Raw genomic sequence first — 14,297 nt, 5'->3', positions numbered from 1 at the left:
GGCGCATGGCTTCCACCTAACTTGTCTCCCTCTTCTCTCCCACCTAAATCGACTGCATTTTTTTAGATTCTTAGTTATTATCTCCTAGTGGATTTATGGATTTCTTTTAAAAATCCACTATATATATATATATATACATATATATTCATAAAACTACCAAATTATCCCTCAAATTTGTGGAAATTCCCAAAATACCCCTCAAATTTGGATTAAAATTCCCAATATACCCTTGAAACTTTTCAAAATTCCCATTCTACCCCTTGCGATAACAAAAAACATGCAAAAAACGACGATCTTTTACAAATTTCTATACAAAGCACTCTATTCAATAGATTGAGTATGGTAGAATGTGGATTCTCCATGATGTTATGGACTCAAGAGATAAAATGGCTTGATATTAAAATATGCAAAATACTACCGTTTTTTGATATGTGGATGATTATCTTTGGCTAACAACTTTGTGCATATGTATTTATGCTTTTGTATATTATCTTTGAGAAATTGGAGCAATTACTTGTAAGAAATAGCACAAGGGTATTTTGAAAATTTCCATAAATTTGAGGGATATTTGGTAATTTTCCATGTATATATTCAAAATTCAAACGCAATAGGGGGTACCCATTTGTTTTTATTGTATTAATTATTAATTAGTAAGCTATATACCTTGGAGTCTCAGTAGATTACGATGCATGGTTGAATTACAACGTCGGAGTCCTGCACGAAGAGAGAGAGAGAGAGAGAGAGAGAGAGAGAGAGAGAGAGCTTGAGAGAGCTTCAGTAGCTTCTTGTCGAGGGCGTCATCGCTTGGAGCAAGGCAACATGCGAAGTGGAAGGTGGGGCCCGGGCGCAGAGGCTACGAAGCACAATCATTTTTTCTAATGCAATCCACTATGTTGAAGCAATTGAAGACCGATGCACAATGGTTAGATCGGAGCACTTAAAGTCTGTGCTTACCCTCCCATGGATTTGAGCCTCTCTCCTCTGCTTTTTTATAAGGTAAGGGTAATATGGTGACCTTCATATGTAAGGAAGGGAATCATAAGGAATCTATGCGATAAATGAATAACCATACGTGCCTACGTTTTTCCTATGTGATAAACGCATAAACAAGAAGATTTTTAAATTTTGATTTTTCAGGCACGTATCGAGACTACCGAGTTGCAAAGTTAGCCGCTTTGCTTAATTAATGCGAGCTATTGAAAAGAAGCCAGCAGCCAGCTCAACGCATCGGAGGTCGCCATGGATCCTCTTGATGCTCTGCGGTCCCTCATGCTCTCCCACTCACCTCCACTCGACGCTCTTATCGTTCCTTCTGAGGATGCACACCAGGTAGAGAGAGAGAGAGAGAGAGAGAGAGAGAGAGAGAGAGAGAGAGAGAGAGAGAGAGTTCTTCTGGTACCCAGGAAACTGAAAAGAAATAGACAAAGCACAAAACTGAACTGAAAACTATAGATGGATGGAGGGTACCTTTCAATACTATACTATATGCCAAAAATGCTATGCATAGCTGACTAGCTCCATGCAGTAGAGAGAAAAATCAGTCCGTAGGGTTGATCAAAGGTGTCTTAGGAATAGAGGTCAACAAATCATCTAAATTGGGCAGCATGGCTTCTTTTCATATGAAGTGCAGCGGAAGGTGTGATGACGGAGAGAGAGAGAGAGAGAGAGAGAGAGAGAGAGAGAGAGAGAGAGAGAGAGAGAGAGAGAGAGCGCACTGGACAAGCCTTGCGGGGCACAACTTTGCTAGCTCAAGAGAGTACAAGGTTACAGACTCTCTACAACATACCAAAATGCGGGCTCCCCTTCCTTTCTTGTGTCAAGCACACCTGTGTATAGAGGATGGACAATCCTGTCTACCAATGGCAAAAAGTAGGGTGCCATCTGTGTCCGCTAAGCTCCGAAAGCCGGTGTTAGCTGTACAGGCTAGAGCTCCTTTGCCCATACACCATGCCATGTGGGCATGTCATCAATAGCTGTAGGTTATAGGAAAAGTCGATCCTAAGCATGTTGAAGTTCTGCAAGCTTCTCCGACTTCTTGGAAGAAAGAGACCCGTTTGTAGGAGCCTTTGGTTTCTTAATCTCGTCGTGCACCATCAAGATAAGTTCGTAAGTCTCGTGGTTGTTCGTGGCATTGGCTTGTGATCGCGTGGAAATACCGGCAACACCGAAAGTGCCCTCTCGAGTAATTCCTTCAGCAATCAATGGCCGGTAGAAGAGGAGAGAGAGAAAGATCGTTTAGAGAAAGATCGCTAAACGATCTGACGTGGTAGCGCACTTTTTATGGGGACTTTATGGGAGACCGTAGTGTTGATGACATGGCATGTTTACGCCGTGTGAAAGGAGGACTTTGGTGTCAGTTATGTTTAGCAGTTGCTTTTAGCAGCACCAACTTTTTGTATTAGTTGCTTTTAGGCCTGAGGCCTTTATGATCGAGCTCAAGGGGTCACTCTTGGAAAATCATATTGGAAGCAAGATTACAGAGTGACTCCCTGCCAGTTGTACTCTGTGAATGATCAATATAAAAAGAAGTACCGAAACGGGCGCTAGACTTTGGGGCGTGTGCATATGGGAGTGGAACTTGTGCTGCGACTATTATCTGTTTTCAAGCTCAAGTGTTTAAGTTTTGAGTTTTTTTGTGGGGTGTTTGAGATTACCGCCTTGGCAATGCCAAGCTGGTTACAATGGTACAGAGACTCAGTCGATTCTTCTTCTATGGAGGATTTGGTCTGACTTTTTGCACCACATGCCATGGATTCTAATAGTGATCGGAAACAGGTTGTTGTCCCGTCTATAGTTTTACGGGAATCGGCGATGGAGATTCGAATAACAAAAGAGCGACTGACAAAGAGTTGGATCCACAGCTTGTAGATCTTTGACGGAAATTGCAAGTCAGCACTTGTGCAAAGTGCTTTATGGAGTATTCTAAGGATCCTAAATATGTGAAATTTTTGAAGGAACAATTGTGCCCATAATTTTACGACAGGTGGCAAAAGGTTGCCAACTCTCCTCTCATCAAAGTGAAACCAAAGACGAAATCAAACAAGAAGAGCCATGGAGCAGAAGATCAACGAAATCTTGAAATACAGGAAAAACTCTTGCTAGGAACAAAAATCTGTGTCTTTCTTCGGTTGTCTTGGCTGGGAGTCAACTTTTGAGGATTTAGTAAAGAAGGGAAGGGGTCTAAAAGGAAACACTGCCAACGTGTTCACTTATGAGGACGACTCCAGTTCTCTTTCTTCTTGTTCCAATATCAGGTGCAACAAAATTGAAATGGTGAAGATCCAGCTTTCACACTTCCACACTTCTTTTCCTTGATTTAGTGAATCCTTTTAGCTTGAATGACACTTGATGGTCCCAACCAACCCTCTCAAGGGCCCCCCACACTGTTGCCGATGTGGTATTTGCTTTTGATTGCGTAAATGGAATGTACACACATGCAAAACTCAATTGCAAACTCCACTGGCTCGAATGCTGATTGTCACTGCAGTAACTCCTCAAGATGAAGCACCTCTGGGGCTATTTTGAGGCACCTTTGGATCCTTCTTGATGTTGGATTGTGGATGGCCACCAAGGGATAGATCTGGGGCTGATTTGCGCTCTCGATGTGAGAGGAAGGAAGCATTGAAAGCTGGATGCAAAACGCTGATTTGGCAGGCAAAACATAGCAGATCTATTGCGTAAAGCAAGGTTGAAAACACAGATCTTGATGTTGCCGATGATGGACAGCAATGGGAGCAGTTGATGCCGATGAGGGAATGGCTAAGGAGAGGTTCAATGGGTTGTCGAAATACCGGACCGCAACGGGAATGCTAGCAAGTGCAGATCCGAGCCGGTTCCGGCGAGGGAAGGGCTGAAATCTGAAAACGCTAGGGCTGATCTGCTGGTGTAGCAAGCACTAGGGCTAAAATCCACAAACGTTGGCTGAACTGGACCAAAAACACTGGGGCAGATATGGTCCAAAACGCTGGAGTTGCTTTGGTTCAAAACGTTGAGGCCGAACTGTAGCGCCCCAAACTTACGCCAAAATGTTGGCTTAGCTGCTCCTTTTATATGACTTTTGGCAAGGTCGGGAATTTTAGGTTAGGTCGGTAAAAATGTGCAAATGAGCGCACACGGGTGAGAACTCATTGCTCGGTGAACCATTCGACGAACCGACTAGACCGACACGTTCCTCTAACCCAGACCTACATGCTTGTCATGCAAGATGTCCACCGTATTCTAAGAAATCATGATTGATTTCAAGGATGTTTTTCCTGACGGTCTACCTCCTGGCTGGCCGCCTTCGAGAGGAGTAGATCATGCCATTGAAGTGGCGGCTGGTAGTCAGCCTTTTTCGAAGCAACCCTATCGGTTTAGCAAAACCGAAGAGGACGAGATTCAGGGACAACTGAAGGATTTTCTTGACAGGGGTTTCGTTCGGCCAAGTGAATCTCTGTGGGGAGCGCTTGTATTACTCTCTCAAAAGAAGGATAACAATATGCATTTTTGTGTGGATTACAAGGGGTTGAATAAGCTCACTGTCAAGAATAAGTATCTGCCCATGCGTATGGATGACATGATAGATCAACTCCACGAAGCATTATATTTTTCGAAGATAGACCTGCGATTAGGTTATCATCAGATACGAATCAAACTGGAAGATGTTTCTAAAACGGGTTTCCATACGTGCTATGGTCACTATGAAATTTTGGTCTTGCCTTTTGGTTTGACCAACGCTCTTGCTACATTTCAGCAAATGATGAATGATGTGTTGAGGCCGTTTCTCGGCAACTTCGTTGTATTTCTCGATGACATCTTGATTTAGAGTCGAAGTTTGTCCAAACATCTTGCGCATATATGCTCTGTTTTCGAGGCATCGAGAGCTGAGAAGCTTTATGCCAAAGCCTTTAAATGTGAATTCTTCAGGAAAAAGGTTCTTTATATGGGTCATATAATTACTCGCGATGGAATTCACGTTGACTATGATAAGCTGGATACTGTGCGAAATTGGCCCATTCTGAAGAATGTACGCCAAGTGAGTCCTTCCTAGGCTTTACTAGGTTTTTTCGCAAATTTGTTGCTCCGCTTACACAACTTTTGAAGGGAGGGGTGAAAGGACGGAAGACTTCGGGACCTCATATTGCATATTGTAGATCCTAGCAAGCAATTTGTAGTTGAAACGGATGCTAGTGATTATGCGATTGGTGCAACGCTATATCAAGATGGACGTCCTATTGCATTTGAAAGGAAGAAACTTTCGGATGTTGAAATGTGTTATCCAACGTATGAAAAAGAGCTTTACGCCGTGGTCCACGCTTTGAGGAAGTGGCGATACTATTTGTATGGCTCTACCTTTGTTGCATGGATAGACCATCATTCTTGATCTATGTTTGTGATCAAGGTGATCTCAGAGGCCGGAAGGCTAGATGGGTTGAACTTATGCAAGAGTTTGACTTTGAGATTCGTTGCAGAAAAGGATCCACAGTCGAGTTGCTGACGCACTCAGCCGGATTCATGAGGTGAATGCTTTGTTTATGGCTGAAATCACGATGGATCTCTCTCTCTCTCTCTCTCTCTCTCTCTCTCTCTCTCTCTCTCTCTCTCTGAGGGCTATGTCGTTCTGATAGCCACTTTGGTAAGATATGGAACGAGGTTGAAGTAGGGCATGATTCGCATATAGGCTTGGGTGATCTGGAGACCCAAGTGAGGCGTGTTGGAGAGATGAGACAGAGACAATATTCTATTAGAGGTGGACGATTGTTTAGAAATGGAAAAGTTTGTGCTGGAAATCAATGAGGTTTGGCAAAAGATTTTGTTCGGATACCATGATGTTCCTAGCGCCGGGCACCCAGGCATCCAAACAACTTCAACATTGGCCAAACGATATTGTTGGCCAAGCCCTGATGCCAAGTGGCAGAGTATTTATATGGATTTTATTGTTGGTTTGCCAAATACAAGTCGTGGCACCGATGCTATTTGGGTTGTGGTTGATCGACTCGTAAAAATGACAAAATTTATACCAACGAAGTCAATAGTAGAAAGCCACGAGTTGGCGGTTCTATTTGTCGATCAACTTTATAATCTATATGGTTTGCCAGAGGATATCGTCAGTGAACGGGATACCAAGTTCATTGGGTGATTTTGGCGAGATACGTTTGCGAAGTTAAGTATGTCGTCCTCTGATCATCCTGAGTTGTAAGGTGCGGCAGAACGAATGTTGAACTTTGCTCAAGATGAGTGCTCCGAATTGTGCTCAAGGTTCCTTTTACTTAGGGATGGGAGAGCCTTCCGTGCTTTAATGAGAGAGTGCAAGTGATCACAAACAAAGTGAATGGACACTGTGAATGAAGGTGCATGAGACTGAGAGATAGAGAGAGAAGAATACGACACCAGAATGTTCTCAAACCCTCCTCCGAAGGCCCCACTCTCTATGGCGAGAGTGGTCTACTATTGATTGCAAAAATCTCTACAATGCAATGGACTTGCCGACGATGTCGACGACGACAAGACGGGCTGAAATCTGCAAATTGTTTATCTGCTGAATTCTGACTCTATGTCGGTGACGATGTCGAGGACGACGGTACGAGGAGACACGTTGAAAACGTAGATGCTGAAATCTGTGTTTTGCGGGCTGAATCTGCAAACTGTGTGGGATCTGACCGTGCGGCGAGGAACTGCTGCGGGAAGGTGAGATCTGCGAGGTTCGGGACTTCTTCTACGGGTTCTAAATGCTGAAAACTGAAGACGCTGATGCTTGTGGGGATTCCGTCACGAAGATCTGCAAAAACGCTGAAGTGTCTTGCAGATGCAAAAACGCTAGGGCTGAAAATGGTCTTGCTGTGGAGAATCTGCTAACGTTGGGAGTCTTCTGCTTCTTGCTGTCGCCAAGAATCTGCAATTGCAAAAACGCTAGCTGATCTGATGCAAAAACGCTAGGCCTACTGGTGAGAGAAAACGCCAAAGTTGTCGCCGGGGTTGGTCTTGCTGAGAAGTTGCCTCCTGCTGCCTCTTCTGCCAGAAAGTGCTAGCGCTAGGTTTGCTTATATACAAACTTAGCAAAATTGCCCTACCTACTTTCCAACAAAAGTCACTTAAAAATAATAATTGAAAAATGTCAAAAATAGGGAAAATAGGTCTATGCACTGTAAAAATGCTCTTGATGGGATCTGATGGGAATCTAATGGTCATGCTGTGTGCAACCAGAGGATATGCATCCAATATAAGTGTCTGGACATGCACGGTCTGCGAACAGACTCACAAAGGTGCCATATCACTTCCTATTCTAGACTGACTTGACTGAACTGAACCCAGGTCATGCTGTAGCTTGTCCACGGACACATAGGGTTGGATGTGTCATGTGACATCCCCTCCTTTTCAAAGTGAGGTACTGGTACCGAACTGTATGGCGTCGATGGAGATCGCCAATAGCATCCGGAATCCTGGAAGGGACTTTGCGCCGGCCCACTCTGATGTGTAGGTTGTGCGGTACTTGAACTTCATAAAGGTCTGGAACGCTTGCTTCTTTGGGCCACGCCGAAAGCGACACAAAAGTCAGTTGAGTCTCCTTCAATGCTTCAACTTTGTCTATGGACGTAGGTCCATCTTCTTCAAGAATCTCCAAGGCTGAAAATTCCTGAAATTTCTTTCAACACAAAAACATGAATATACCCATTCCATGTAAAGTGACTGGAAAAGTTCTAGTCTTCTTCAAAGACTGTGCATGCAATGTAGATGGACATAGACTCGGAGTGCCAAACCGTTCATCAAACACATGCAAACAATGAGATTGAATCTTTTCTTTCTGACCTAAATCAATCAATTGTGGTAGTTCACAACGGAAATGCCCATGCTTGGTGCTCATACTTTCTTGTGCTCTTTCTACAACTGTGTCGTGCCAAGGAAGAGACATGGAATGTGACTCCCTTGAATGCATACTTTTCAGCTTTTCATGAATAATCCGCATACATCCTTGCTCATTCATGAGCGAAACGTGCTCAACGTACAATATGTCATGCCTAGGAAAGGAATCACATAAAGACGGTGACTAAAATACAGGAAACGACAACGAATGAAACACTCGATTAATGCGTGCTGTCTAATCATGCGAACACATAGTAGTTCCTGTTGCGGTTCTTTGGATCTAGGCTCGAGAGCCAAGATCGGTTCCTCGTGATTGATCAAGTCTACAACGAGGTTAGGTTCGCTAGAAAAAGCATCAACTAAACCATCATCCTTGTGAACAATCACGTCTTGATCTTACAAATCATCATGCTCATGAGAAATCACATCGTGATCATCATGCAAATCATCATGCTTGGCATTGGCATTCAAATCATCATGGTTATCATTATCATTCAAATCATCATGCTTATCATCATGCAAATCCTGTGTGTCATGCTTTGGAGAAGAAGAGACTGAGAGAGTCTCCTTCTCCTGAATTCTTTCAATCTTCGCTTGCACATTAGAAATGAGAGAGGAAGAATGAACAACGTTCTTGCGATCCAATTCTGTTTTTCTTTCCCCCAGGTGGGTGACTGTCACCAGCGTGTGACTACTATCTATCCTTTTTGTTGATTTCTTTCTTATTATCTATTTACTTTCACTTTTTGGAAACACCCCTCGGGAAATCTAACTGCCCTGCATTGCATAGCTAGTGTGGAGCTGTCCAGAGGGAGTCCAGGCCTGAGGGCAAGAGAGCACTAAAGTTGGACAAAGACTATGGTTAGCCAAAGTGGAATCCTTTTGCTACAGAGGCTACATTTCAGTTCTGGATGTGGCCACAGTGTACAAAGAGGGTCGGATGACCTAGAAAGATACAATGGCAGCATCTCCTAAAATTTAGGGAATTGCTATTTTGGGACCTGAAAATGTGTTTGCGTCATTACCTCCGGAAGGACAAGGGGAACATTTTCTTACTCTGCCGTGAAGTCAACTGGGCAACCGGTTGGGAGATTTTTAGGCGGCAACCCCGAAACGGGAAAATGCTTATAAATGTGCCAAGTGGCACCTTCTGGTACACTTTCCTCATGCAAGAGAAGGGGGCGCTGATTTTTAAGCTGGGAGAGGCTCATTTTCAGTTTTTGTCACAGGTTAAGAGCTATGGAGTGCTTGCTTTCCCTCTTATGCACAGTGCGGTGCCAGGAGTGATGCCCTGCACGCTACGCACTGTCCTCTCTCTCCCCTTTGGCAATATGTTATGCCCCGCTAGTGGGCTCTTCATTTGACCAATGTACAGTTGTGTGGGTTCATGCGCGATTGCCGAGGCAAGAGCCTCTTGCACAGGTACTGGATTAGCTAGCGGCTAATCCCCCCGCAGGTACAGGTGAATTCGGAGAGGTTTCACGTCAGAAATCTCGTCCGATTCAAAGGGCAAGTAGCCCTACAGGTGCGGGAGCTCGAGGACTTGCTAAGGATGCGACCGGCACGCGAAACGGAGCCCGAAACAGTAAATTACAGCCTGCTGTGTATTTTTGCAGGTTTAGGGTTTTGGCCCTAAACGGACCCTAATACCCCCAGGAAGTTCGGGGACGCAAGGGGACCGCTGTACAAGCGATCTGGCGCATTTTCAGGGCTGAAAACAGAGAATTCAGCGTGCTGCAGATTCTCGCCAGGTTTTGCAAAGTGCCCGTATGCGTCGGGAAAGTCATTTAATGCGTGGGAATACTGACCGTGAAGGGTTCTAGTACAGTTATGCTACCGAAATCAAGCCAGAACAGTCAAAATTCAGCCAAGGTTGTGTGGGGCAGCTTGGAAAGAACCACATCGTTTATTCCCTCTTTTAAACAATAAAGAAATACCGAAAGGGGCGCCTAAGTTAGGGGCCAATTTGGTGTCGGTCTTCTCATACAGGTGCATTCTAGCATCTGTATCCCATTCCCCTCTCTTGTGTCACTAAAGCGCAGGTATAATAGACGACTAATAATGGGTGAAAGCTAAATCAAGGTTTGAAGTAAAGTCTACCGCCCTTTTTGGATTGAACAGGCCGGTTACATGGTTCCATCGACGGGATTAAATCACTTTTTCCCATAGAAGTGAGCCTTGGTCAGTTTGGGCTTGAAGACACAGGGGATCATAGACCAGACAGAGGGAATTGCAATTATGGCTGACAGACCAGATGATGTGACTGAAGAGGTTTCCTCTTCACAGGGTCAATAGACACATGAAGTGGGTGAGTCCTCAAGACCACCATAGACGGATGATGATATATTCAGGACCCAATTGGCTATTGCTGTGGCTATGTTCACACAAGTAATGCAGAACCCGAGGTTTTTAGCCTTTCTGCAACCTCCTGTTCCGTCTCAGCAAGTTGGGTCACTGGATCATATTCAAAAGCCTGTTAAGGCTCGAGCACAGGTGATTCATACTGCACAATCAATGGAAACACCTATACACTTGACGGAGAACATGCAGTCTCCACAACCTGTGCTTAAGGTGCAAGAACAGGTGGCTGAGATGCCAGTATTTCATGCTGTACCGGTTCAGCCAGCCACCTTTCAGCAGCCTATAGCTGGTTCTAATGGGTAGGGAAGCAACCTAGGTCCTACAGGCTATGCAATAGGTCTTCCCACCACCTTCAGTACACCTTGGCTATTTTGGAGGTGGATCGGTATTCCAGAGCATGGCTGGTCATGCACCTGGAAATCAGTTTTACATGCCAGGAACAGTGTTTGGGGGTGCTCAAACGATGATGCCTAACCCCATGTATGGTGTCACGGGCATGCTACCAGGGTTTCAGAGCACTCAGGGCCAATTTGGGATGCCACAGGCAAATTTTGGTATGGTTGGAATTACAAATCAGCAGCCAAATATGGCATTTCCAGGTCAAGTTAATAGCGGCCAAGGAACACAGATGAACCCTAATAGCGTTCCCATGTTTCAGTCACTTGCATATGACAATTTAACGCCGCTAGAGAGGCCAACTCCGTACAAAGAAGGTGGCAAAGGTGTGTCATTCACGACCTTTACAGGGTTTGATGACAGGAAGAAGGCTCTCTCATTCCTCCAACAGTTTGACAAGGCCTATGCAGGGGGAAACTTTACAGAGGCTTCAAAGGTCCGCAAGGTAGCCACTTTCTTGACAGGGAATGCGGGACAATGGTGGACAACTTTATTGCTTCAAGGGCAAGCTCCGTCCACATGGATTTACTTCAAGCAGATTTTTGCAGCAGCATGGTTATCTGATGATTTCGAAGCAGATGTCATGACAGAATGGCACCGGCTTAATGCTGCTACTTGCAAGAATCTGGATGATTACAATCGGAAGTTTTGGAAAGCTCTACTTCTAGTAACTTCCTATAGGTTTGTGCCATTGACAGAACAGATTGAAAAATACTGTTGTGGCCTACCTAGAGGATTGAGAAAATATTGCACGAAGACCAAAGTCACTACTTTGACGCAGCTCATCGAGGTAGCAAACATTGGCAATGGTTTGCTCAAGGGAGAAGATTGTGAATTCAATACTGGCGTCAAGGAAGGATCAGCCAAGAAAAATTCAGCGAAGAAGTATGTTTCCAAGGAGGTTCTTGAAGTGACTCAGGAGCCAGCCAACGCAGGGAAAGGCAAAGCTTCAGCTGAATCAGAAAAGGGACAAGCGAAGAAATGGAAAAGACATTTTCCTCGCAAGTCTAAAGAGCAAAAGAAGGTCTTGAGGACAGAGAACAAATGCTTTATTTGTGAGCAGCCCGGCCACATTGCTTATAATTGTCCTACAAAGAAAAGGCCAGCTGATTCTAAAGACAAGGAGGACAGGAAAGGAAAGAAGCCCATGGCTGGTCTAGTGCCAGATATGGTGGGCGACAAGCCAAATTCAGATGAAAATGAGCTTTGCAGAGCATGGGGAAAGGTCAGGGATCAAACAGTGCTTATCTTCTTTGATCCAGGTGCCAAAGCCAACTTCATTTCCCCAGAATTGGCTTCAAAGTTGGGAATCAGACCTGAAGAGATGGGGTATACAGCAGAGGCAGGTTTGGCATGTCCTGGCCATACAGAGGCTGTGACACCCATCATTGGAAAGTTGCGTCTACATATCCAGTCCTATGTAGATGCTGAAGAATTTTACATCATGCCACTGGACGGATGTGATGTGTTGTTAGGTATTCCTTGGTTATTTCGTGTACAGGGAATCATGGATGCCTACAACAAGAAGATCACTGTACAGAGCAGGGGAAAGACTCACATTCTGGATGTAAAGCTTAAAGGGGAGTCTATTCCCACTGTATCAGCTTTTGCTATTACTTCTGTAATGAAAAAGCATCTTTCTGCGTACTTGGTTTTTGCACGTGAAGTGTCAGATTGTGATGAATCAAATTTATCGGTGTTAGATAAAGAAAGGTCAATGTTTTTACAATAGTATAGTGACTGCTTTTCCGATTCATTACCATCTCAATTACCGCCCGAGAGACCCGAGGACCATGCGATGGATTTGGTGCCAGGCAGTAGCCCACCAAATAAGCCTCCGTACAGGGTTAGTGCGGCTCAGCAGAAAGAGATAATGGGCCAAGTACAGGAGCTGTTAGAAAAGGGGCTGATTCAGCCCAGTTCATCTCCATTTTGTTCTCCAGTGTTGTTGGTGCAGAAAAAGGATGGCTCATGGCGTATGTGCATAGACTACCGTGCATTGAACAAGAATACCATCAAGAATAGGTTCCCTATACCTAGAATTGATGATATTATGGACAAATTAGAAGGAGCAGCTCTTTCTGGGACACATTGTCTCAAAGGATGGTGTCAGAATGGATCCTGCAAAAGTTGAAGTGATCAAGTCATGGCCAGATTTGAAGACGGTGCACGATGTCCAAAGCTTTTTGGGACTATGCTCCTATTACAGAAGGTTTATCCGAAATTTCACTGAGATTGCTTCACCTTTACATGCTCTTCAAAAGAAGACAGTCACCTTAAGATGGTCACAGAAAGAGATTTCAGCTTTTAATCTCTTAAAGGAAAAGATGACTCCAGATCCAGTCATTGTGTTGCCAGATCTTAGGAATTCATTTGTGGTCCAGTGTGACGCCTGTGGTAGTAGCATTGGTGTAGTGCTAATGCAAGATGGCAGGGTAGTAGCCTATGAGAGCAGAATTTTGCAAGGGCCAGAGATGACCATGCAGGTCTATGAGAAAGAGTTACTGGCTGTGATTCATGCGCTCTTAAGTTGGAAACACTACCTGCTAGGAGCTGATTTCGTTGTCCAAACGGACCATCAGACCTTGCGATACTTCTTGACACAGACAAAGTTATCTGAGAAGCATATGCGATGGGCAAATATCTTGTCCATGTTTCATTTTCAGATTGTGCATGTGGAAGGCAAGAAGAATGTTGTGGCTGATGCCTTGTCAAGGAAACCACAAATTTCAGCTGTGTCAATTCCTTATCATCATGAACTTGATGATATGAGAGAACAATATGCAAATGATGAAGATTTTGCAAGGGTCTTCGAGCAGCTAATGGATGGACAACGTCATAAACACTATCTTCTTAAAGACGGGTACATGATGATGCATGGCAGATTGTGTGTCACAAAGCCATTGCGACGCAAAGTTATGGAAGAGAGTCATGTCCCACCGTATGCAGGGCATCGTGGTATCGATGCTACAGTTAAAGCGGTTGAGACATTCTTCTACTGGCCTACATTGAGAAGAGATGTGGATGCCTTTGTGCGAGAATGCCTAATTTGCCAGAAGGTCAAGTTTGACAGGTAAAAGGCGCCAGAGATATTGCAACCACTACCTATTCCAGATAAACCGTGGGAAAGTATTGCTATGGATTTTATCTTTGATCTTCCGAGAACGCAGACAGGAAACGATGGTATTTGGACTATTATTTGCAGATTCAGCAAGCAGGCTCATTTTATTCCTGTCAGGAAGAAGATAAAGCCAGATCAGATGGCACGCTTGTTTATGAGCAATATTTTCAAGTATCATGGCATGCCACAGTCGATTGTTAGCGACCGTGATCCACGCATGACAAGTTTGTTCTGGAGAGGCTTGTTTGAGAATATGGGCACCACGCTCAAATTCTCTTCGTCATTTCATCCTCAAACAGATGGGCAGTCAGAAGAGGCAAATTCTACTGTCCTAGATCTGCTTAAGGACAAGATATTTGAAGCAGATAAGTATGTTCAGGATATGGATGAAATGTACAAGAAGGTCAAAGTGGCCTTAGAAAAGACTCAGGCAAAGCAAAAGAAAGCAGCTGATCGTCACCGTCGTGAAGTGGTATATTCACTTGGTGATTGGGTGCTTTTATGCTTTGAAAAGGCAAGGTTAAAGAAGATGAAGGGCAAGGAAAGACTGTTTCCAAAGCTCAGCATGCGTTACTATGGG

At 44.3% G+C, this 14,297-nt stretch overlaps 1 protein-coding gene across 1 annotated transcript in view; it reads left to right on the top strand.

Annotated features, from left to right (window-relative positions):
* The first annotated feature begins 1,133 nt into the window (after positions 1–1,133).
* Positions 1,134–14,297, top strand: part of LOC147459827 (aminopeptidase P1-like) — a 213,488-nt gene continuing 200,324 nt past the window's right edge. The window contains exon 1 of the mRNA XM_086511028.1: positions 1,134–1,329. Within this exon, the coding sequence (XP_086367154.1) occupies positions 1,240–1,329 (90 nt within the window). The 5' untranslated portion in view covers positions 1,134–1,239. The remainder of the gene's footprint in view (positions 1,330–14,297) is intronic.

The sequence above is a fragment of the Adiantum capillus-veneris genome, chromosome 4, assembly GCF_014529385.1.
Source record: "Adiantum capillus-veneris isolate H3 chromosome 4, ASM1452938v2, whole genome shotgun sequence".
Classification (NCBI taxonomy): domain Eukaryota; kingdom Viridiplantae; phylum Streptophyta; class Polypodiopsida; order Polypodiales; family Pteridaceae; genus Adiantum; species Adiantum capillus-veneris.
This window is presented reverse-complemented; position numbering and strand designations above follow the sequence as displayed.